The sequence below is a fragment of the Diadema setosum genome, chromosome 19 (assembly GCF_964275005.1).
Source record: "Diadema setosum chromosome 19, eeDiaSeto1, whole genome shotgun sequence".
NCBI lineage: Eukaryota > Metazoa > Echinodermata > Echinoidea > Diadematoida > Diadematidae > Diadema > Diadema setosum.
In genome coordinates, this window is record NC_092703.1 from 35,887,705 (window position 1) to 35,914,914 (window position 27,210).

The following is a 27,210-nucleotide window of genomic DNA, read 5'->3' on the forward strand; positions in this document are numbered from 1 at the left end:
AACAATGCAATGATAATGTCACCATCAATGATTAAAAAGCACACACAGTGCACCACTGAGCACACATTTATAATCTTTGGTCACATGCGCATTGTAACATCCTTTCACAAATAATGCACTATTTGGAAAATAATGTCATAAAAAGTGATGTCATTTTCCACATATCATACCACAGAGTGTCAAATATGCAACCTTTCTGAAAATCACATGAAGTTCTTCAACCAATAACTAAGAGGATGAATTTTTGATCCAAAATATGATACTGATGTACTCACAATAATCTTTGTAGTGATCTTTGCAGCAGCAGCTCCAACGATGAGCATGAAGACACAGGGTCGTTGGTAGATAGAATTACTTCCGGGTGAGACCCAGAGTAAGACTGTCAGACTGACAAGCGCCACCATTGGGTAGATAGGGGGCAGTTTTCCAAAGTCCTGGACAAAAAGCAACAAGAGACCTGCGGGTCTAGCGCTCACCTGAGTATCGCAAGTTCACCTTTCACACAGTCACTAATCTAAATTATTCACAGCTCTACTAAAATTTGACCAGGCATTCTCAAGTAGAGGATGAAAATGTACAATAAGGGCCCAAATTTTTAAGATTCCTTCATTTGGGGAGATTGGGGCCCCCTGGGGCCCTCTGGGTGGGGCATGGTGCCCATTTTGATAAATTGAGATCCTGACCCCCAAGGGATGCTACCTGCCAAGTTTGACGAAAATCCATCATGAGGTTTTCAGGAAGAAGATGGAAATGTACAATTCAGGACCCCATTTGGACATTCCCAACCCCCCCCCCCCCTGCCCCCCAAGAGGGGCACCCCTGGATCTGCTATGAACAAACTTGAAACTACAGTCATAAATGTACTCACTCATAGTATTATCTTAGCTCTATAACTTCTGATTCTAGAGAAGATTTTTAAAGATTCCTTCATTTTGGGGGGTTTCGTTCCCCCCCCCCTCCCCAGGGGGCCCCCCTGGGTGGGGTATGGTGCCCATTTTAACAAATTGAGATCCTAACCCCCTACGGATGCTACCTGCCAAGTTTGGTGAAAATGAGTCATGGGGTTCTCAAGAAGAAGATGAAAATGTACAATTTAGGCCCCATTAGGACCCCTCCCCACCCCCCTCACCTGGGTCCCAAGGGGGGCACCCCTGATTCTGCCATGAACAAACTTGAAACTACAGTCATTAATGTACTAACTCATAGTATTAACTTAGCTCTATCACTTCTGGTTCTAGAGAAGAAGATTTTTACAGATTCCTTAATTTTGGGGGGTTTGGGCCCCCTGGGGGCCCCCTGGGTGGGGCATGGTGCCCATTTTGACAAATTGAGTTCCTAACCCCCTAGGGATGCTACCTGCCAAGTTTGATGAAAATCGGTCTTGGGGTTTTCAAGAAGAAGATGAAAATGTAAAAAGTTTACGCACAACGGACGACAGACGACGGACGATGGGCGATCACAATAGCTCACTTGAGCCTTTGGCTCAGGTGAGCTAAAAAGCACAGCATTATAAGAATGCTATACTGTAAAAAAGCAAATTTTCACCGTGTTGAAATAGACAATACACACGAAATTAAAGTATGTGAATATTTTTGCTTGCAATATGTACATACTGTTCAACTATTTGATGTCTTGCTACTGCAGACTTAAAAACATGCAAAATTTAATCTTATGCGGCGAATAGACCACACAATTTTACAGTAGGAGATATATAACAAAGCATAAATGCAGCACAGCATCTTTCATACAACAGTCAAATGGAAACAAGGAATAAAAAAGAACTTGTTTTGTCAAGAGTCTCTACAAGGCAAATTCTCCTACAATGATTAAAATCTTGGTAGGAAGGTTTCTTCACAAATCTGACTTCTCCTTACTGCTGAATGATAAGGACTGCGTGAGATGAAAACAAAGGGATTTATGGGTCTCTTACAGCAACAATGGGCCCTGTCTTGGTTGCCTTGGATGTGGGCTGTCGGGCAGTGTAGATTTCATGCAGGGTGGAAACTGTGCAGCTGAGAAATGTGATCACACCGAAGCCCAGGATGAGATAACGCAGCTCCACACCGATCCATGGAGCCTGGTGAAATGGAAACGCGAAGAATCTCGGCAAATGAGAAACATGCTAGAGTACACAGAGAACAGTGTTCAAAGTCATGAATTATTTATTTATTCTTTACTACAAGAAACCATAACCACTGGTCGTGATCAGGTAGTGGACAACACCTCAATCTCCAAATCTCCAGATCAATTCTATTGGCTTCTTCGGGAACACAACAATCACAGGTTCTTTATTTGGCTGGCTCCCCTTAATTGTGCTTGGTAGATAATTTCATACCAGTCATGCTGTCTCCCCCAACTGCATCAGAGCCAGACCAGATGACCGCTATCTGGTGGATAAGAGTTGCATCTCAGATGTGGTCCAGATATGAATTTAAAATCCCCACGGTCCGGCTAAGCAGCTCCCTTTATTTGGACCTGCTAGAGGTCTGTGAATCTGAGTGTGATGGTGTAAATTCTTTGGAAGGTTGCACAGGCTGGACTGTCCAATGACCGCTACTGGCTGCATACATCATGGTCAGCTTGTGGTCAGTGGTCAGCCGTCTAGGTTGCCCTCTTTCACAGCCGTGCTTGGTTCAAGTCTTATTCAGACTGCAAACTCCAACATTATGGATGCACAAAGTGGACACATGGATCAAATATTTAAAAGAAAACACTCATTTTAGTTCATGTTGCATTCTTACTGGTCATAGTATCCTTTTTTTTCATCATCTTGAGTGTTACTTAAAATTTTGCATACTCTACTATTAGTAACAGCAGAGAATGACTGAAGTTTGAATATTGATCACACAACACAAAATTCATGACAGGTCCACACCTCCCAGTTTGAGTTCTGGATGTTGTCAAGAAAATTGAGCTAAAACAAAATGTATAATTCAAAGTGATGAAACGATGACAGAGTAAATCAGACGGGGATCTACTCAGTCACAAATCTGACCCAGATGCGGATCAAATCCAAGGGGGGCAACTTGCCATTCTGGGTTTGAGGCTTGACGCAGCGGATGAGCTGGTAAAGAAAATATAATGGATGGCAGGTGTTGTGAAGGGCACCATTCCCCTTTTGAACACAGATGCACTCTCTTACAGAGTGGCCAAGTACGATTTATATCTTACTACTTACCTGTCTAGCACAACCTCCTGATGAGAGCCATCAACTTGTTTGCTACAAACTCTCTCGATTAGCTTGCAAGTAATATGTACCCTCGTCTACTCGACACCACACAATCCGGCTCTATTAACCCGTTCCTTACGGGAACCTGGTTTACCAGGTTCCCGTGGGAGCAACTGATATACGGGAACCTGGTTTACCAGGTTCCCAAAATGAAGACAAGGGTGCCTGCTTCAGTGACCTAAATCCATGTTTCTTTGTGTTAAAATGCTCAGAAAAGTGGGTTTGATAAAAAGATCAGAGTTTATTCTATCAGTATTTGTTCTCCTGCTGTTTAAAAAAGGGGGTTTTACAGTATTATGTACCTTTTCCTGATTTAGTGTTTTGCTTGTTCTGCTGTAAACTCGTACGAAAATGTACATAATGATCAAGGCTGAGATCAGTTAGAAATGCGGGTTCGCTGACCCCAGTCACCTCATTCAGGTACCTGGTTTTGCTTAGAACAAAAGATTCTGAGAGCTCATCAGCGCACGCTCTATTCATACCTCGCACCCGATCGATATTTCTATTGTTCACGGGCACATGTAGTTGACCGTAGAAAGGGGGACACAATGAACCGCTTGACTGCCTTCAAACAGCTGTATTACCAAGCTGTGTGCCTCTCTGTCGACGGGCGAAAAGAATCTCGTTTGGGGGCATTAAAGGCACTCAGAGAATTGCGGAAGGAATGGGTTAAGCTGTTAGACATATCATTTAATCATGGATGGATGCTTGCACTTGAAGAAATCAGATAATGTGGACGATATATGTGAGGACCATCCAGCCTTAGTAGCTTCCGATGAATCAATTCACTCTTCTTCACCTCCCATATTTGAAGGAACTTTTTACATGGACAATAACAAGTATTAAATCTCTTAGGTTTTGGTTTTAAATGTGACTTTGTAAGTGTTTTATATGATTTTTAACTGTATGTTTATTTGTTTTATATGCTTTGCAACTTGGCAATCCTGTGCAAACACATTTTGTTTTTCAAAGTCATGTCTATGTGTACTCACACTGTATAGTCTTCAGACTTTTTGATGAATAAGATGACTAAAACCATTTGAATGAATGGATAAATGAATTAAGACCCAAGACCTGAGTGAATTATTTGACTGAAATCATACATTCTGGCTCATCTTATCTACTTCCTTTATTATTTCACCTAAACTATGATTTGTTAAAATCCACAGACTTCACCATTCTTGGAATGTACATCATCATGGTTTACTTCTATGATAGTGAAGGATATGATAAAAAAATATATCATATTCACAGCACAAGGAACATAGTGATAAGTGTATTAAATAATAAATGACAATGAATGCAGACTGAACAATGGCACCCAGTTGTGACATGTAAGCATCAACAATTATGCATGATGTGGTGTGACTATGTGACAATTAATTAATATCTGAGCAAATTAATGTGATAGGTGTTTATGGAAGGATGTAATCTAGAAAGGTGAGATGTATGAGAGAAGCGGTCGCTATTAGAGCTCGGAGCCGTGTCCTTCCGCCACTCGGGGTTAAAACTGGCCCGGAATTCATTCACCTGAGTCATCCATAGACGCGGTCCGTACACAGACGTCAGGAGGAGCATGCCACAGTACATAAGCAAGCCTTCGGTCACGTCGATCCTGATCAAAGGGGTGAAATTGACACGCACATCACGTGGGGGGGAAAAATGCAAACAAAGAAGGAAAGAGAGGCAAAAAAAAACAACAGAGTTAATTTTATCTGCAGTGTTGAGACTGGTGAATGGATGAGACTGTAGAGGGGAAAAGAACAACAACAATGATACTGTTTGACCTTAGAGTGGATCTAGGTCAGGTACGAGAAGGCATGACTCTAACAACTGATATAATATTGTTATACCATCTATTGTACATAGCAGGCACAAAGTCCACACAGACACAGTATAGGTTGTATAGCAATTAAGAAGAAACACTATAGACTGAACAAGCAAATATACCCCTCTTTATTGTTATTTCCTGGGTCAGGAACGAATTTACTTTGTGTCACATGCAGCCGAGTCTGGTGGGTCAGAAAATAAAAGAGATTATCATGGGGATAATATCCAAAGGAGGTAATCTCACCGCAGACTTGAGAAAAACAGAAAAACAGACAGACAGACAGACAGACAGACCGACAGGATGTTGGCTTCTTACTCAGCGATCCGTCTAGCTTCTAGGCGCAATTAGAATTCTACATGTCTGCATGCTTGTATCACGTAGCAAATAAGGAAGAGCACACGTCTGCAGCCAAGAGCGATTTGTCGACACTTGACTCAGCAAGCTTAAAGGACAATTAAGGACACGTTCAAACTTTAAACAGTCTGACAAGAAAGGGTAAAAGTTTCTAAGCACAACAGCAAGTATTTGATCAAGATCAGAGGGAAGTTAAGATGTTGTGAAGTTCTGCTTTTTTTTTCACAAAACTGTTCTTGCATGTTCAGTGTGAATGTGCAAATGAGTGAGTTGATGATGTCCTCACCTTACAACTTGCATATAGTTTGTACACAAGATCTTGAAATTTCCCATTTTTTACTTTGTTCAAATGCAATTATGCCCAGTTTCAAATCCTAATATATCTGATTATTTCTAGAAAGCATTTAATGAGAAATAACATTTTTTACCAGAATGATATACAATGTTACATGTATGTCAGAAAAATTGATTTTTTTTTTCCATCAGGTTTTTAGTCCTTGTTCAATGGAAAACTGTGGGGTGATGACATTGTCAGCTCACTCATTTGCATAATCATAATAACTGTTTGAGAACTGTTTTGCAAAAATTAGCAAATCTTCAACATTCCATAACTTTTTTACCATTGATCATATTTTGGGAAAAAAAAATGTTACGCTTGTAAATTGTTTGAATGCCTTTTTTAAAATCAATTTATTTATGGTCCAGAATTGTCCTTTTCAAGACAGCTAGTCACATTCTTGTCACATTCCAATATGGGAGAAAACCAAGTTGTTGTTATCATGCATATGCCTATGTGAAATGTGCACTTCACAGCAGTACAAATGTTTGAACTAACAAGTCAACCTGACTTTATACTAAAATCTTTCTGTGTAACTACATGTTTTTGATTCAATGGAACTGCTTTTGCACAAAGCTTGGTGGCTTAAATTTGCTTTGTACCAACTACATTTTTTCTTTTTTTCTTAATCATTTTTCTCCTTCATGGCATATCAAGAGAAAACTATAGGCACATTTTGTTTTTGTCAAACCATTTGCTCCTCTTGAACAAATCTGAAAACTCCTGAACCAGACTCTTCATTAATTTGTGTCCAGTTGATATGGATGTGATGGGCTTTAATACGCTCTTAACACAACAAAGTACATGTGCCACAAACGATGGCAAAAGATTCTTCAAACAGTCGACTATGTTTTCTGTTTACTATTCACAAAATTCACTCTAAAGCAAAGTGGACACACATGCAAAACATATAGACGGTCTGATATCAGTGACCGAGTTATGGTATAGCAGTACTTACTTGCCAAAATTCATGTATCCTGTTACGTAATTCAGCCACTGGGTTTCATAAAACAGAGTGATGGTGGCCAGTTCAAAGACTAGGACAAGGTTGGGGTGGGATCCAATCTGAAGCATGCAGGCCATCTCTACGGCAAGGAGACCTGGAACACGATTGAACACAGGCATAGAGGGATTGGAGAGAAGGATCGAAGACATACAAGCATACATACAGACAGACAGACAGAAAAGGCACACAGAGACGAAGACAAGAAAGGCAAAAAGGGAATAAAACCCTGGAATCAAATGTGGAATTGCTACGAGAAGGAAGGGCACTAGATGAAAATTTGCGCAATTTGACTATTGAACCTTTGATTCAGCTGCCTCTCTTCGCAATTCTAAATTAACACAAAAGCATCTACTCACCACCACAACAGGATGCACAGATAGCATTTTTCAGAGGTAGGGGCCACTGAATGTTTTTTTTTTAGTGGGTGGCTGCTGGACCAGGATGGGGGGTTAATGTAAAATACGTATTTCGTAAGATACATAGTTCGCTGCATGATCATGAGAATCTCATAGATTGTGTACAAATATGACACGTGCATACGGATCGGAACTTGAGATTCGTAGTTCTGCTAGCCACTCAAGCTACCTCAATGAAGGAGTACGATCAGGCAAAACTACGTAACTATCATTACAGTTACCTGCTACATATCTCAAGTTATGTAGTTCTGCCAGCTCAATGACGTCATTTTTACCCCGAAATCTTGATATTTGAGAATTTAAATTTAAAAAGTTGCAAAGAGTTATAACATCATATTTTAACATATTAAGCATGATGTTATGAAAAACTCAATAAGCCCCCCAAACACAAAAAATGTAAAAAAAAATTGAGATACAGTTGAACCTCTCTTATCCGGCCTCCCTTTATCCGGATCTCTCTATTATACGGACGCAATCTCGCCGTGATTTTTTTCTTTTGTTTTTTTTTTTATAATAATTACGGGAGGAAAGGGGGATTCCCAACTCCTTGGGAACTCCTACACAAACACACATGAATTACATATTACTTCCAACATTAACATACACCTCTATTTGGGGGTCTGTTACTGAGTGTAACAATGAAACGGTTGCAGTATACACATTACTACATGTGGTACTACAATGGGCTACATCAGTACATGTGTATGTACATGTATATGTACATGTATAAAGCATTGAGTCTCCCGTATCCGGCCAAATCCCTTATCCGGATGAGCCCCGGTCCCGACTTGTCCGGATACGAGAGGTTCAACTGTACATAGTTCTGCCAAATCACGGTCGTGTGATGGTACAATTGATTATGATGCCTCCTTCTGCAAATTCAAAAGCATCTCACCACCACAATTAACTTTTAACTTGACAGGATATGTACATATACAGGTAGCATTTTCACAAAGATACTGGTATATATGGGATGAGAGGAATAACGGATGTCCGTTTGGTAATAGGCTGGATTTAAAGGGGGAGGACAGATGTAAGTATGGAGGGTTTTTGTTGTTCTGGACAGTGGTAGAAGTGTTTTGGTTAAAGAAGGGCAGCTAAGGAGAGATGCTGGAGGGGGATGGGTTGTTCGTTTCAGATAGAACATCCATTTCTTTTTTTTAATTTTACTGTATTTTGTTTTCATTTTACTTGTTATGATGAAAATTGAAATGATAGTTTCAATCATTGCCTTTCCTAATTACCTCCGCCTAGGAAGGGGGAGGTTAGGTGAGCATCAGAAACTTGCATAAAATCTTGACATTGACACATAGAACACCTCATTCAATTCTGGTAGTGATCCGGGAATTTTTGTAGATTTTTGAAGGATTTTTCTGTCTTTTGGCATGTAAGGTCTACGAACTTGGGGTTCAAGCTGTATAATAGAAGTGGAGGTTTACATACATGCACTAAAGCGCATGCTCTGATCAGGCAAGGTGCGGTGCATTGATGTAAACAAAATGCTTACATTATTTTTACGTTGTAAAGTAATACTGAATTGAATTGCTGTTTTTGGTATTATTTGAATGGAAGTGAATAAATTCTTGGGGGAATGGGAAAAATATATGCTATAACCAAAAATATGCATACACTGTATTAGTATGCCTACAGGCACTTGGAGTAAATTAGTTGTCCAGATTTTCCATCAGAATTCAGTATAGCCTAGGGATGTCATACCAATTCAAACTTGACTTGGTTACGGACAAAGTAGCAAGCCCACTCTAGCCTGCTCATACAGTTGTATGCAGTTTTTAATAGAGAAACTTGTCCTACTTTTCCATCAGTAGGCCTATTCAGTAAAACCTATCAAACTTGACCTACATTGTAGTGAGCTAGTCCACTCAGTTGTAGCAATTGATGTGCATCAGTCCAACAAGAAGGCCATATTGACACAACGAGTCCCAAGTATACTTGGGCAGATGTCTATGGGAAATGTGTGTTTTAAGTAAATCAGTCTGTCCTCAACCGGTTAATACCGTCGGTAAAACTCTATCAAATTTTCCACATGCCCATTCAAATTGATCAGCAAAGTATTGTATCAGAAGTATGTTTCAGCATGCATGACAAGTAGCAGACAAAGCACACAGGTTCACAATTTACAGACCTGTATAACACAAATTATTGCTATTGATTGACAAACTGCCCTCCATTGACATAAATATGTCCCAATAACCTGTATTCATCAGTGTCAGCCATGAGTTATAAAAAGAGAGGGGGGGGGGATCTAAATATTTGTACCCCCATAACTTTTTTTTTTCTCATCATGGCTACTCCTAGAAGACTAAAAAATCAATGTTTGTTTTATATGTAATTTTATAATCTAAAGGATTCTTAAAGGCATTATTTACCATTTGCAGATGAAACAAAAACCCAGCTTTAGTGCTTCAAAGTAGCTCTGACATGTGAGTTAGGGATAGAAACAACCAATGTAAAAACTTGAATCAGTATAATCAGTGTTAATTCGTTGTCAAATTCACAATATGTGAACAATAACTTTCATAAAAATGTTTCTTGACTAAACCGTCTACAGTTATGGTTTACTGAGAAAAGTAGTGATATTTACTTAAATATTTCAGGCTTTATTGCAAAATTTTTATATGGTAGGATGTTTTGTGATACAGCTGACCTACACATACATTGTATGCATCAAATGTGATATCTCGAACATTTTTTAAATCACTGCTCCCAATGGTAAAAAGTACCTTTAATAAATATTCTCTTAAACTGATACACATTAAAAGGTGTAGTGAGCTTACTGTTGGAAAAAGCATCGAATGCGTGGTCGAAAATCTCAGCCACATCGTTGTTACAGCCAGTTCGAAACTGATGTTTGCCATCGATGCAGTCCAAGGTCTGGTAGGTAAAGGCTGACACACAAGCAAACAGGTAGAGCCAGCCCGGTGCCTGGGGAGGAAAGGAAATCAAGTCAACAATGAGGGCGTCATACAGTCATTACTACTTTCTAGCTCACTTGATCATTCAACCCATCACGTTCAAAGAGCACACTCTTTGGTTTGATGATTTGATGTTACATTTAAGTTCATGTATGCACTGATGTGCATCATGCACACTACAACGGTTAATTGTATCAATATGGTGTAAAATGTAACTGACTTGAAAATGGACATTCTATCAAACGACACTGTACCTGTATGACGTTTTGCTACTATGGTTTTTTTCTTTGCTCATTTTTCCACTAATAACAGAAGAAAACTGGGTTATTGATATTTCACATCAAAGGTTATCCAGGAATTTGATGACCATATCTAAATGACACCAAGCGACTCCAAATACCTCATGGTTTTTGTTTTGTTCCATGCTAAACAAAATAATGATACAATATAATACAATAATATACAAACAATGATACATTATCCATCCAATCTTGGTACACAAATGCTTTTACACGCTATGAAAAGGGACTACATGTGTGGAAAAGTACTGTACATAATAATTCATTTTCCAATTACCGGTAGTCATTGTTGTGATGATGTTAAAGGGATGATACAAGTATTGGTGGAGATGAGGATTGGGCTTATTTAACCTTTTGCGAGATACCAAAACCTACTTATGAAATAATACAGAGCATACCATTCTAGGAGGAATTTAAAGTTTATTACATGAAAATTGGTTCTGGGATGGCAGAGACATCTAAAAACAAAGTAAAACAAAGCGATCCTAATAAAAGGTGGGTCCCACCTTTTACTACATGTAGGATTGCTCTATTTTGGATAATACCAATGTACCCAGCCATTTCAAAACTAATTTTCATCAAAGAAACGTAGAATCAATCTTGGAATTACATTCTCTTTCATATAATTCCCTGAAAGAGGTTTCTCATTATCTCACAAAAAACAACAACAACAAAATGTTAGAAACCTGAAGTTAGGTCTCAACCACAACTATACGATCCCTTTAATCATCACTGTTACTATTCTCATGGTCAAAATTGTCACCATCAGCACTGTCATAATTTCGTTGTGTGATGGTCTGATTTGAAGTGTACATTTGTAGGCCTACAATGTCATGTAGTACACTGATGCAGTCTATGTTTCTCTTTCAGAATCAAGTACTAGCTACAATTATATTAAAGGTGCATGGTCCCGGTGTTTTAGTCAAATGCGTACGCGGGCGCACGGCGCAAGTTTCCTATAGAGACCTACGCTATCGACTTCTCTTTGGCGCATACGCTTTGGCCCACTTTCCCGAGTCCAAAGAAGTCCGATTCAGTGTAGTCAGTGGTCCGATCACAGTTCGGCTCATGATTCGGCTGAGAGGGATGACAGCTCTAGCAAACTTCTTTTGTGATGTCACAATAACAAGCACATATGCACGCACCCTGGCATTACTACAGACTGCGCGATGCGTAAAGAAGACAACAAAGGCAACGTTACTTAGCAACACCTACGCACTTTACTTTTGATGACAGCTCAACTTCGGTAATCTTCGTATCAATGCTAACGATGATCGGCAGTATCATCAACAGCGCCATCTACACTTCCGGGACTATGCCCCTTTAATTAGCAGATCTTCATCAGACTGTGAAGACAGTGCTGGAACAGTTTCTGCACACAAACATGTAGGGAAGCAAAGCCTAAGACCTACCTCAAAGGGTCAAATTGCATTGTGAATACAGCAGACAGTAACAAGTTTGCAAAAGCTTGGGGCAAAGGCAAATAGATTGTAGAAACTATGCCCATCTCAGTATTGGTGAAATATCCACACTGTCATGAAAGAATAACATCAATGCAGTCATATTGGTCATATGACTGCACTGTTACCTTCATAATAATCCACATGTTATAAAATATGCTTAAAGATAAAGTACTGCTGATTTGCATTTCTTTGTAATTGCAGATGCACAAAGAATATAATATGATTCAAATCCTATGCTGGATGTTCTTTTTTCTTTAATGAATCGACTACAAAAATGTCAGCAAATCTTCCCATTAAATTCTGTGAATGTACAAATGGTAGTCTATCAATGATGGCTCAAAGGAGATTTACAATGCATTAGAAGCTGAAATATTATTAAAGAATGATTTTTTAGGATATTACTCATGTCAAGAGCAATGGAGTTTTGGCATGATTGTCTCATTTATTTTACATTGATACAAACAATGTCTTTACAAAAACAAGAAAAATGTTTCTTGAACTCAGTTATTTTCTCATTTTTTGTCCAGTTGCAACAAACATGCACAATGCACTTTGAGTTCCCTTGACTTAGAGCCTCCTTGAACAAGAAGTGAAATTTCGCTTTAAAGGGATCATATTTTGGTTGAGACCTAATTTCAGGTTTCTAACATTTTTGGTGAGATAATGAGAAACCTCTTATGAAACATGAAAGACCATGTAATTCCATGAGGAATTCAACGTTTATTTGATGAAAATTGATTTTGAAATGGCTGAGATATCCAAAACAGAGCGATTCTAATAAAGTGTGGGACCCATCTTTTATCACGATGGCTTTGTTTTACTTTGTTTTTGGATGTTTCAGTCATTCCAAACCCAATTTTTATGAAATAAACTTTGAATTCCTCTTAAAATGGTATGCTCTGTACTATTTCATAAGTGTTTTCTTGGTATCTCGCAAAAAAGTTAAAAGCCCAATTCTCATCTCCACCAATACTGTACCTTCCCATAATATGAGTCACGTGAAAGAGACAAGGTGACTCTCTTATCAACTGTTCAACTGTGAAGTCCTTCATTTTGCTGATGGCATTAATGCATGTACAGTTGAACCTCTCGTATCCGGACAAGTCGGGACCGGGGCTCATCCGGATAAGGGATTTGGCCGGATACGGGAGACTCACTGCTTTATAAATACATGTACATAATACACATGTACTGATGTTGCCCATTGTAGTACCACATGTAGTAATGTGTATACTGCAACCTTTTCATTGTTACACTCAGCAACAGACCCCAAAATAGAGGTTCGTGTTTGCAAGAATGAAATCGTTTTCTTTTATAAATTCTTGGGATGATTTACCTAAATAATTATTAAGAAATGTATCAAGTAGATCTTGAAAATAAACAGTACGAGTCGACGAAACTACGCTTAAAAATTTTGAGTGTTCAATATCATTCGTTGCTCAGCCAATGACTCGAAACAATGCATGTCTATCTAGTCATATCGACGGCTGTGTATGGACCTATGTGTGGCAATGCGATATGAGAGGACTCGAGCGCATAATCTGTCCATGTTCTTGCGATGATTTGGGGATGTTTAGGGATGTTAAAATGTCTGAAGGTAAGCAATTTGGAAGGAAATTTGATGTAATGTATGTTAATCATGTTGGAAGTAATATGTAATTCATGTGTGTTTGTGTAGGAGTTCTCAAGGAGTTGGGAACCCCCCTTTCCTCGTGTAAAAAAAAAAATCACGGCGAGATTGTGTCCATAAAATAGAGAGATCCGGATAAAGGGAGGCTGGATAAGAGAGGTTCAACTGTACATGTATGTTACTGAGAACAGGAAATTTTCCATGGAAAAGTCCTCAAGGCCGAACATGCCACATACACTGAATGACACGTGTTTGTGTGATTGAATGTGTGTGTGTGTGTGTGTGGTTGTGTTGCATCTGTCCTATGTAAATATGTTACTATTATACTTCTTGTTAGTATGTTTAAAACTTTAGTATGTTTTGTTTTATATGTTTATCCGGGACCCCTTTTTTACAAGCTCTGCTTCTTTTGGGGTCCCAAACCATTCATTATTCTTTAAATGCTGTATCCTTTTGTAAAATGTCAAATGTTTAATGAATTGGTTAAATAAACCTTGAACTTGAACTTGAACTACAATGACTCAGTCACACACGAACAGTCTGTACAAATACTACATTGTCTCTGCCGCCACATACAGCGACATTGATCCACGCAAATCTACTCTCTGCTTACATGCTTTCGGTATGCAGTTCTATCTAAATCTCTATTTCAATTTTTTATGAGCATGCATCATCCAGGTCACACACTTTGCAGAGACCCTTGTGCAAACATTGTCTCAGCAACTAGTGTAGCAGTTCTACTAGCTTGTTTTGCCATGGTTCATAGTTTTGTATTGTAGATATCCCACAGATAACAAGTTTGTCACAAAATCATGTAGGGGTGCACAGGAATGGCAAAGATGTATTATAAAAAAAAAAAAAAAATTGGCTCATCCTTCATTCACTTTATTTTTCCATCACAACGAAAAAGCACTTGACCTATTTCTTTCAGAAAGCAGGGGGAATAATATTACCCTTCACATTTTTAGTCAGTAAAAAGTCAAGGAAATGTGTACCTTTCATTTAAAAAAAAAAATGAAATTTTGATGTAGAAATTTTGTTGAATTTTCTTTTCATTCTCTTATTGTTCTTGTGTATTATCACAACCTGCTGTCTAGTAACTTCTCATCCAGCTATGGCTACATCAACACCTTTTAGAATTCATAACTTTTGAATGGATTGTGTGGTTTTCCCCCAAATTTCATGATCTAAGTGTTCTACTAATATTGCTGCATTCACACTTCCCTCGTGTTTCATTCCCAACTTCTTGCTCTTATCACACTGCTTAAAGGGATCGTACAGTTCTGGTTGAGACCTAATTTCAGGTTTCTAACGTTTTTTTGTGAGATAATGAGAAACCTCTTATGAAATATGAAAGAGCATATTATTCTATGAGGAATTCAACATTTATTTGATGAAAATTGGTTTTGAAATGGCTGAGATATCCAAAAAAGAGCAATTCTAATAAAGTGTGGGACCCACATTATGATCGCTTTGTTTTACTTTGTTTTTAGATGTTTCAGTCATTCCAAACCCGATTTTCATCAAATAAACTTTGAATTCCTCTTAAAATGGTATATTCTGTACTATATCATAAGCATTTTTTGGTATCTCGCAAAAAGTTAAAAGCCCAATTCTCATCTCCACCAATACTGTACCATCCCTTTAATATCAGGACCAATTGCCTAGTCTGCTAAACTAATTTACCTGGCATTTTGGTAACACAGAAACCTACACCCACATTTTACCATTCATCTCTTTCACAGCATTCACTTTTGAAGGAAGCAACCTCATATTGAATTACAATATATACCATATAATTTGCCAGCACATTTTGCAAATCAGAACTCCCAAGGAGTTGCTGAAGTGGTTAAAGGCATAATTTACCACTTGCAGATGAAAGCATTAGTGCTTTAAAATAGTTCTAAAATGTGAGTTAGGGATAGAAACAACCACTGTCAAAATTTGAATCCGTATAATCGATGTTAAGTGTTGTTAAATACACGAAATGTGAACAATAGCTATAATAAAAATGTTTCCAGACTAAACCGTATACAGTTACGGTTTATTGAGAAAAACCCTCATATTTCCTTATATTTTAGGTTTTACTGCAAATATTCCATATGGTAGGATGTTTTATGATACAACAGACCTACACATATGCATCAAATGTGATATCTTGAACATTTTTGAAATCACTGCTCCCAAAGGTAAACTGGACCTTTAAAATAAAACCACTGAAAAAAAAGACAGGGCACAGTGTACAGGATCCTGGCTACTAGTACTACACAGTGTACAAGATTCAATATATAAGATTCAATATGATTCATATCTCTGGCTGGTGATGAAGTGTTTACATTTCCCGACTTTTCTTACTTGCTGAACATACATGTATGTTGGTATTAACAATTACATCTGAAGGTCCAACTATCATTCCAGTGAAAGTTAGTTCAGTGTAGGTTAAAGGGGAATTCCATCATAGTATCATATTTCTTTGCATGAAGCAGAAGAACGTACATTGTAATAGATCAGAAAAAAAAATTAAGAAAGAAATTAGATATACACACGCACACACACAAAAGTTTGGAACTCTTCAGGTTTGGAGAGGCTAATACACAGGAAGTTTTGTAGTCTATGTATTTCTGTATTTCTGTTGGAATTCAATGTTTGTTTGTTTTTTTCTTGCATTCTAATTAGTAGATGGAATATGCACATATTTTATCCATCAGCTCTGAGAATCATCAGGTGAACTACCTAACCTAGGATGACTCTTTAACCACAAACACGATAAACATCAGGTACATTTTTTATTATATTGTGGTTGCCAATGATGACCTGTACTATTAAAAAAAGAGCTTTAATAATTCAGCAAAGATGGAAAAATATAGTATCAAAGATTTCAAACTTGAGAGTCCCATGATTATGCATGCACATACACTTGTGCCTCCACTTCAGGTATTTCTACATTGGAATCAATGGTCTTACCTCTGTTTGCTGTGATATATCATATCATGGCAAACTCATGTTATTCCAGTATACTGGAATAACACACCATCTAATCTACTTAACACACAATTATTGAAGTGGCCATGATTATTATTCGTACAGAAGGCACCTCCTATTCACGACAGCAAAACAAGCAGGTATTGTGCCAGTCAATATTGTGATATTCACACTGTTTATGTCCTTGGTTTCTGTTGAAGATCTGCATCGCTTCCCCATTATCCCTGTCTGTGCATGCTAAAGCACACTACATGGCAGCTGGCTTCAATGTACAGTCTTCTCAGATTGAAACACTGTCACAGATCCATACATACAAGAAAAACTCACCATCATCACCAGGTGTATTCATATTTGAATTAATTATGGCATTAACCCATAAAACTGCAGCAGGGCCACTTCAGTGGCCAAAATGGTACATTTTGTATCATTTTGATAATAATAGCCGGTATTTTGGCGAAAACTCAGTATTTCCTGGAACATATAAATCCATTCATTTCAATCAAAGTACTACAGAAAAAAAAATGAGCTTTCCTAATAAAAATGAAATTTGACACTTACAAATTATGTCAAAATATATACTAATAAACTATGCATTTTTTTGCACCAGGTACGGGAGAAAAATGATCATAGATGCATTACATGGATGACAGACATGCTTCATGATCACTCAAATATAAAAAAAAGAGATAAATACCTAGAAATTTACTGCATAATTGGCTTCTTAACATACTAATCTACACAATTAGATGGAATATTTGAAAAACCTGAAAGTACACTTAGGAAAATATTACTTTTCATATTTAAACTAGAAATGTCGCTTTGGCGACTGGTATGCCTCCGCCATAATGCATGATTTTCCCAATAGGTCTAGATAGTACATGTGGACAGTGTGTGACTACATTTTCACAAAATTGGCAAAATATTGAAATAACAAATTTGTCACAAATGTGTTGAATGTTCATCTTCCTTGACCTAGGTTTAATTGGATGAATAGGAGAGCATGTATCTAGGGATTTAAGGACTTTAACTTGACTTTGACCCATTCATACATTCAGGCATTGAGTAATTTTCAAGGTAAAGGTGTGGAGAATTGGTGTGAATTTCTGAATTGAATAGTAAATTGTTACCATTTTCATCTGGCCCTTGACCCTAAAATTCATAAGATAATCACTTTCACGTAGAACATGCATAATATGTACTAACTTTCAAGATAACTTGAGCCACTTCCGAGATATGGAGGAAAAAGTTAGTTCAGCACTTTCACTTGATCTTTGACCTTTTGACTTTTGAGGCAAAAAAAGAAGAAAAAAAAAAACTTTCCAGAGAATTTCTATTAGGTTACACATGCATACACCAAGTGTAAAAAAAAAAAATAACCCTGCTGGCATTGCATAAATATGAGGGAAATAGTAAAATTTTGAAGTGTTGCACTTGACCTTTGACCCCTGACCTTTGACCCCATGAACCCTACATTCTCTAGATAATAAATTCCAGTCAGTACATGTATATACTATGTTCCATGAAGATACCTTGAACAATTTTCCAAGGTACGGAGAAAAAAAAAGAAGTTTTAATATTTTTACTTGACCTTTTGACCTTTGACCTTTGACCTCATGACCTAAACTTTCACCAGAGAATCTTAATTGGGTAATACATGTATACACTAAGTTTCAAGAAAATATCTTCAGGCATTCAATAGATATGGTGGAAATAGTGATATCTTATGTATTTGACCCTGACCTTTTGACCTTTGATCTTTGATCTCATGACCCAAACCTTCACCAGAGAATCTTAATTGGGTAAGACATGTATACACTAAGTTTCAAGAAAATATCTTCAGGCATTCAATAGATATGGTGGAAATAGTGAAATGTTATGTATTTGACCCTGACCTTTTGACCTTTGACCTTTGACCTCATGACCCAAACTTTCACCAGAGAATCTTAATTGGGTAATACATATATACACTAGGTTTCAAGAAAATATCTTCAGGCATTCAATAGATATGGTGGAAATAGTGACATTTTATGTATTTGATCTTGACCTTTTGACCTTTGACCTTGAGCATGTGCACCCAAAAGTTGATAGGCACAACTTCACCCCCTAATACACATACATGCCAAGTTTCATTAGGATACCTTAACAGGTTTTGATAGTTACCTTGTCCACAAAATTCATTACGGACGGACGGAAGGACGGACGGACGGACGGACGGACGGACGGACGGACGGACGGACGGACAACCCGAAAACATAATGCCTCCGGCACCACTTCGTGGCGGAGGCATAAAAACAAAAAGAAAATATGGTATCTTTCAAGATGAAATTTCATGTTTGGCATAAGATATTGTAATACATTAGCTGAAATTTATCAAAATGAATTCTTGTTGGTGAAAAAATGCTATGTTTTTTTTTTTAATCCTCATTAAAATGGTGCATAACATGACATATGAAATAAAAATATACATTTTTGAATTATTTCTAAAAGCCTGAGTGGCCCAAAGACTAGAAATTCTTCAAAGTATAGTGATTTGTCGATGATAGTGATGATGATGATGATGATGAAAAGCATTTATATACCAACATTTATCTGTAGTGTAAAGAACATTCAAAGATGCCCACTTTGTTGGTGCTGTTCTCATTGTCGAAATACCATGGCAAATAGATACCATTCACAAAATAAAATTATCTTAGTATTCCTGGCTAGAAGTGTTCCTGCATGGAATAGACAGGTCAAGTGTCAGGTCATGACAGAGAGAAAAAAAAAAATTGCCATAAAAATGGTGGTACTTTGTGACATCATTCACTCTAATTCGATATTTTCTAGAAAGTGTGAATTACCACCCTATTATACCATGGTATTTCACAGTGTACTGCAATATTTTGCAACATGAAATTTTTTTTGCAAATTGGAATCGACGGCCTTTTTCACAGAATGAAATTTTTGCAAATTGCAACTGGCATTCCACACAAATTGACACAGGAAAAATGCTCTCTGACATACAAATGTATAACAGCAAAGGTAAAGGCAGTTTAAAGAAGAATTTATCCAAACAGTTAATAGTAGTGAATGAAAATGTTTGAAGGATCATAGAAGCTCTACGAATAGAGTTTCATAATCATAACGTAGACTAATATAGTCATTTTTTTTTTCACGATAAAATCCAATCCAAGGGGACAAAAGAAAATCTTTCAGCTTGCATTTTAAAACATGTCTTCATCCATGTAGGGTAAAATTTTTCTTAAACTTAAACATTTCTTTTTTCTGTTTTTTTTTAACTACTGCAAGAGTGATCAAGCAAGTTCACAGTAAATGAAATCCTAATGCTGGTAATGAGTGATTCACAAAAATTCTCCTTCACATCCTGGGTATTTTTTTGAGAACCTGGTCTTAACCTCCCACATCCTAGAAACCACTTTTTTTTTTTCTTTTTTTTTTTTGGGGGGGGGGGGGTGCTGCATCTTGTACTTTTTGCTTTATATTCATTGTCAATGTTTCATCAGGTAGAATAAGAACTTGATTTGGGCTGTCACTGATACTTAAATCGATATTGCACTTTAAAAGACTAAGTCAATGCTTTTACAGGTTGTATCTCAAATAACATGTTGTGCTACTTTTTCTGATTTCATGCAGATTTTCAATGACCTTATGAATTTGAATTGAAAAATCTCTCCAATGTAAGATTTATAGTGAGATTCACAGTTGCCCATTTTATGAATGCAAGTTGACAATTTTCGAGAAATTAGTCAAATCTAGAGTCTGTCCAACTTTGTGTTCAGGAGTTGTAACTGCTGGGCTGGATAGATTGGACAACATTTTTTGCTTGTCAAAAAAATCTTCTCCATGACACAGATGTTCAGTTGAGTAACCACAGACACAATATTGTTTTGGAGAAAATAGTGTATGACAAGTTCGCAGTTGTAACCGGAGGACCAAAACCCAAAACTCGCCTACTTTTCGAGTGAGATCCACTCTCTCTATAAACTAAGAAGACCTTGCTTATTTTCAAGTTTTAATTGTAACAAATAACATTCCACTGGTCTACCTCAAAAATTTTTTTGCGAAATCCTCCAAATCCAAGATGGCGTCCAAGATGGCCGCCATAGTTACTGAATTTGTTATTTGAAAGATAGAATTTGATAGAAACATCAGATTTCAACAAATTTGATGTCATATGAAAGAGAATAAAATTTTCTACAAGTTGATACCATTTTTGTGGGTTATTGTGATAACTAGATTGAAATTTTAAGGAAAAAAACATTTTTTGATATTTTTTCTGAAAAAAGGAAAATCATCAAAATGCTTGATTCAGCATAAGTCACAGAAAGACTTGATGGATTATCTTGAAACGTTTCAAGAATTTTGTTTGACATATGATTAATATTTGGAGAAAATTAGGGCTCAGTATCATTTTCGTAGAAAATTTTCTGGTCGAGGTGAGGATTTAGCTTTTAACGTTTTGCAAGATATTCAGAAACCACTCTATGAGATGTCAAAGAGCATGTAGTTCTAGGGGGTATCAAAATTTTATTCAATGAAAATCGGTTTTGAAATGGCTGAGATATCCCAAAACAAGGTGAAACAAAGAGATCCTAATAAAGTTGTGGCATGTCGCTTTTTATTATTAGCACTTTTTTGGATATCTCAGCCATTTGAAAACCAATTTTCATCAAATAAACATTCAATCCTTCTTAAAATTACATGCTCTTTCATATTTCATAAGAGGCTTTTCATTATCTCACTTAAGAATGTTCAAAAAATGAATCCCCACCTCAACCAGTACTGTACAGTCCCTTTAAAAGTATTCACAAAAGCAATCCTCCCATCAGAATTGGGTTATCCATCCATGAGATGTACAATTCTGTACAACTTCAAGATAAACTTTATTGCATGAAAAGGCAAATAGAGTAATTAATGAATCAAAATTCCATTCAAAACTGCTTCCTAGCAGGTATTTGTAGTCAAATCATCCATCCCAGTAATAAATACTGGACAAGAAGAAGAAAAAACTGTGTTCCTAGTATTATGAACTCTATACTCGTACGTGTGATATGATACTATGCAGCATCGTTGCATTTTGTTCAGACACATGATGATATCAAAGACAAATGTACTGTCAAATGAAAGAAAAAGAATGGCTATCAGGCCTCTGTTATTCCTGGCTGCAATTCAGATACAACCTTGGTGAAACCTCTATAAGGTCATAAAATACTGAATGCATCTTCAGGTTGTCTTACAAACAGCTATACTGTATGATTCTCTGCCTACAGGGATAGCCATGGTGGAAAGACGGTTGAAAACTCAATCGGTACCTAGTCCTTGCCCAAGGATCCTCAGGGAACACCAAGATCCCTTATATCTCTGCACTACACTCCCTTGAGAATGATTAATTTTTTTATGTAATAGCATTCCAGCTTTAATTACTGCAGTGATTTATTGATTTGATTTGATTGTCATTATTTTGCAAATGACCTTTGAACAGCAAAAATAACAATTTGCAAAAAGAAAAAAATATCTTATCAATACAGTAATATTTGATTAAGCTTGTTAAGTATGGTTAGGAAAATGATGCAAGGGTTTCACTTACGGTAATAATTACTCTAACTTGACCTCTGACCTCATGGCCCAAAACTCTCTCTAGAGAATCTTTATTTGGTAGTAAATGTATACACTAAGTTTCAAGAATATACCTTCAGGCATTGCATAGATATGGGAGATATAGTAAAATTTTGGGCTTTTGACCTTGACCTTTGACCTTGATCACGTGCACCCAAAAGTTGATAGGCACAACTTCACCAACTCATGTATGTATACCAATTTTCCTTAGGGTACCTCAAACAGCTTTTTATTTTTGCTATCCACAAAATTGACTACAGACAGAAGGGTGGACGGACAGAAGGACAGATAACCTGAAAACACTTCATGGTGGAGGCATTAGAAGGGTCAGGGAAAATAAACAGGAAGCAGAGGATATTAACGAAATGAGGTAAGTGAACAACCTTTAGAACCTATCATTGTTTAGTTGTGCCCAGTGCACACATATTATATATATACATGTATATATATATATATATATATATATATATATTTTTTTTTTTTTTTTTTTTTTGGGGGGGGGGTTTCTATGTTCAAATAAGTTGATCATGATTTTAAGCACAAAACATTGGGACTTTCTACACTGACTACACCCATATTTTTGAGAACATTTTGTTTAGTTTGTTTGTTTGTTTTTACTTCATTTCTCTCTGAAATTGAGTTGGGGATTTTAAGTCCTCATACCAAGGTAATTCTAATCCTTGTACCCATGAATATGTAGCGTACCTGGGCCCCGTTTCATCAAAAGATTATCAAAATTATAAATTTCCTTACCACACAGGCTGCCATAGACTTACCATAGAAATTAACTATATAATCAATTATAAATCTTCATAAAACAGGGCACAGGTAGTACAATGCGTCCAGATGCATAGTTAAGTGTCTTACCTCTTCAGTGGCTGTCGGGCAGTAGTGGAGAAACAGCAGACCGGTCACAATATTTAGCACCAGTCCCGCACTGGTCAGCAGGTTGCTGGACAGCCAGTGGGGCACTTTGGCCACCAACCACTCCCAAAAGAGGTTCATCACTGGATGTAGGAGGGTGGAGCCACGTACATGGTAACTATGATAGCGGACTCCCGCCACCTCTCCCTTGCTCATCTTGTCAAACGTGAGACATCGATACAATAAGCTGGAGAATGTGAGAGAAAAATCATTCTTGATTTGACTACATATCACAGAGATTATCTTTCGAATGATTCAAATGAAATTATACAAAAATGTAATCTATTTTGCAAGATCAAACACAAAATGTTGCTGTTTAAGATAAGCTTGGATTATGCAATAAAATCACTTAATCACATCATGAAATCATAATTGCAAATATCAAAATCATAAATAGCAAACCCATCTGTTGAAAGAATACTGCACACTGGCAAGGGTCTGATGGACCCTGACCAGTAAAAATCACTGTCAGACCAGTATATTTTTCAGGAATGGACCAGTAAAACATAGAAAAACTAGGTACACCTACATTGTACTTGTCCGACCTTGAATTCTAATTTCTAAGTAGTAAATGCATGAGATACATGTATGTACATTATGTACTATACATACTGATGTTCCAATCTGACACCTGAACAGATTAAATTGCTTTGATTTTACAAATCATTTTCTTTCTTTTAAAAAAAGGAAAATACAACTGTATCTACTTTTCATTAGAATATGACTAATGCACCAGACCAATGTATTAAAAAAAAATCATGAAATATCAAAAACAAATTTATAAAATTATATTTCAGTTTGTGTAGCAATGTGTGGCAATCAGTCATATTATTTAGTAGTTTCTAACCGTTATGCAGTTTTGAAGATAAGTCTATGCTTTACACTTTTTACTATTCACCACACTGGTCAGTGATCTATTTTGATGAGGACCTTGTAACATTCTTCTTTACTGAATGCGGTGACATTTGTCATACCGGTACCATTACATCATTTGATATTTCAAATATAGTATGGTATCATATTGATATTAAAGGTTCTTTTAACCTTTGGGAGCAGATATTTAAAAATTGTTCAAGATATCACATTTGATGCATATGTGCAGCTCTGTTGTATCACAAAACATCCTTCCATATGAAATTTTTGCAATAAAGAGTAATTCCATAAAATAGGGACCCACTTTGTGACATGCCTATTTTGCCAATAAAATCAGAAAATCAGATTTTTGTTCAACATAACTTTAAAAAACATTCATATCGAGTAAGTCCCTTGAAAACTGATTGAAAATTAACATTCTAAACTGAAATTGAAGGAAGTCAGCATACCAAATTGCAGTGTATGGGGAAAAACTGGTTCACCATGTAAAGAGGACACCATTGGTGTCCCCCTAATACACGGTGAACCATCCATTTTGGCATCTTACCACATATTTCAAACTAGTTCTATGTTTGTTTCAATAGAAGTGATTATTCTGAAGTAAGAAATTAACTATACTATTGAAAAAATGACACAACCCCTATTTTTGGCCAGGAAAAAGATTCTTCAATGTTTCTCGTGTAAGGGGGACACCAAATATTATTTTTGCATTTTTTTTTTCAAATTAATAGAGTGGTCAATTTTTGATACCTGTTACAAAAAAAAAAAAAAACCACAGCTACACTGTACATTGTAAAATATGCTAATGAGGAGCAATTATTGTTGAGATAAGACACAAAAAATTAGCTATCACTGTGCCCCGACGTAATATTTAGGGGGACACCAAAAGCCACGTGTGTGAAAATTATAATTTGGTCTTTTTTTCAAATTTATTTATTTTACCCCAATTTTCTCTTGAAATCTTTTAAACTATGTGATTGCTACCAAAATAACAACAAACAGTTCAACACTGGTCCTTAATATGGATTCCACACTCATAAATTAAGGTTTCTCGTGTAAGCAATTACAGGGACACCAAAACTTAAACGTGAAATGTCTTTCTTGGGATTTACGTTGCGCAAATGTGTATCAATTGATGCATGAATTATATTTTTAGTGTTCAAAATTTGCTCGTCTTTTATCATTTTTGACCCCTTAAAATAGAGTTTAATCCACAAACAAGCTATAAATCTGTCTAACTGGTGTTACAGTAAAATGTCACACAATTTTGCCCAAAAACGTTGTGATTTTGCACTTTTTGTCAAAATTCATAGGGAACTTTGAAAGAGCAATTTCTCTTACTTTGAAAAGGAAGATACTTACCTGAATAAGAGTATTCAGAAGTAAAATTGATTTAGGGTATGTAATTTTAAGCAATGACAATATGAAGCAAATAGAAGGGGCATTTAACTAGTGGGACCCTTTTTAATGGAATTACCCAATATCATTTAGGCTAAAATATTAAGAGATATCAGTATTTTTCTCAAGAAACCATAACTGTAGACGGTTTAAGTCTGGAAACATTTTTATTAAAACTATTGTTCACACTTTGGGTATACTTAACATTGATTATATACAGTAGATTCAAATTTTTACAGTGCTTGTTTCTATCCCTGTCTCAGATTTCAGAACTATTTTAAAGCACTTATGCTGGGTCTTTTTTGTTTCATCAGTAAATGGTAATTTTATTTAATTAGGCCTTTAAAGATAATGCAATCTTTGCCTCCACAAGTGGCATGTTTTTCTTTTGAATATTAAACCATCACAATGTCTTCATCTTCACAACGTGACATGGCTCAGTAGTGCTGAGTGACCATTGCATGATGTTTTATCATAAATCCACTACCATTATTTTGAAACAAAGTTTGAAAATGCCCCTTTAAGAATACCCTTAATATTCAAGCTGACTTTAAAAAGAATGAAACCCATTTATAAAATTTTAAAATGCAATATCAATTCAAGGATCAGTGATAGCCCAAATCAAAGATAATTTCATATTCTACCTGATAAACACTGACAACAAATATAAAGCAAAAAGTAAAAGACACATCATCAACCCCCCCCCCCCAAAAAAAAAAATGTGGTTTCTAGGATTTAAAGCACTAGCTCATCTTCAATGTGAATTGAGTGAATGCAACATTATGCGCAGAACACATCAGTAAAGTCACACACACACAAAAAAAAAAAATGGACAGTGAATTCAAAAGTTGTGATTTTTCAAATTTTCAGTGCCAACATCCAATTGCTGGATGAGAAAACCACACCAAGTTGTGTTATCATGCATGGCAAACAAATAATGTTAAGAAATGTATGAAGATCAGGTTTCAACAATTTCGAAAAAGTAGACATTTCCTCTTCTTGATACTAAGTCTGATTCCAGTTTTTTGTTTTTGTTTTGTTTTTGAAAGAGGTGAAGTCAAGTGCTCTTTCATTTGATATGGAAATATGTTCACACAATTGATCCACATTCGCCTATATTTGGGTACCATTCTCTTTCAATCATTTGCAAACTAGCAAAATTTCCCTTGATCTTTCACTATAATAGTTGTCCATCTGATCAGTTATTGTATCTTCAATTCACAAAAATAATCATGCTTACTCCATTTTACTTGAATATTAGTGTATTGTAATATGCTGAACACCATCTACACTGTATCAACATCTTCGGTTACACTAAAATTGCTTTGTACATCGTAGACATTGTAGTCATGCTGTGAGGTGAGCGCAATACGTGCAATAGGAATCAGGAACGGTTAGATTGAAAGTCAATTCTAGGCAAACCAAAGGCAAAGCACAAGGTTACCATGGGAACACAAATGCTTAATTCTACAATTTATAGGTTTCACACTGCCCATCAGGTGGACGGGGGTCGCCAAAACCAACAAAGTGTTCACGGGGGGGGGGGGGGGGGAATCAATATTTTGGCCCCTCCCCTTTCCTCCCAGAGCGAGCCGAAAGACAGTTCATGGATCAGGATTTTGATGCGCACAGACAGGGGACCCTCTTAAAAATGAAATTCAAACTCAAAGAAAATCATTTCAAGAAAGATGTACGTAGGACAGACCGTCAGAAATATGGTGAAACAAAAACAGTGCTACTTTATCTTATCTCTAGGCAGTCTACGTCAAGTGTCAACTAAGAAGAATGCGGCTTTACTCATTACCCGCCTCTCTTTTCGTCCACAACCATGGTCTGGGATGCCAGCGGGATCCGACTCTGTCAATCGAAGCGTAGCGAGGTTACTTCGCCCTGCTAGCTGGCTGGTGGGAGTTCGATGG

At 36.8% G+C, this 27,210-nt stretch overlaps 1 protein-coding gene across 3 annotated transcripts; it reads right to left on the reverse strand.

Annotated features, from left to right (window-relative positions):
* Positions 1-281: 281 nt before the first annotated feature.
* Positions 282-27,210, reverse strand: LOC140242547 (choline/ethanolaminephosphotransferase 1-like). Of its 3 annotated transcripts, XR_011902140.1 has the most exons (6): positions 27,096-27,210; positions 22,964-23,207; positions 9,969-10,116; positions 6,710-6,851; positions 1,931-2,077; positions 282-434 (listed from the first exon to the last, which is right to left on the reverse strand). XR_011902140.1 is itself a non-coding variant. In XM_072322288.1 (5 exons), the coding sequence occupies exons 1-5, from the start codon at positions 27,119-27,121 to the stop codon at positions 4,613-4,615; spliced, it is 792 nt and encodes a 263-aa protein (XP_072178389.1). In that variant the 5' UTR covers positions 27,122-27,210; the 3' UTR covers positions 3,905-4,612. The 3 variants fall into 3 exon arrangements, 2 of the variants coding, with proteins under 2 accessions (XP_072178389.1, XP_072178390.1); XM_072322288.1 differs by lacking the exons at positions 282-434; positions 1,931-2,077 and adding an exon at positions 3,905-4,844; XM_072322289.1 differs by lacking the exons at positions 282-434; positions 1,931-2,077 and having other exon boundaries at positions 5,338-6,851.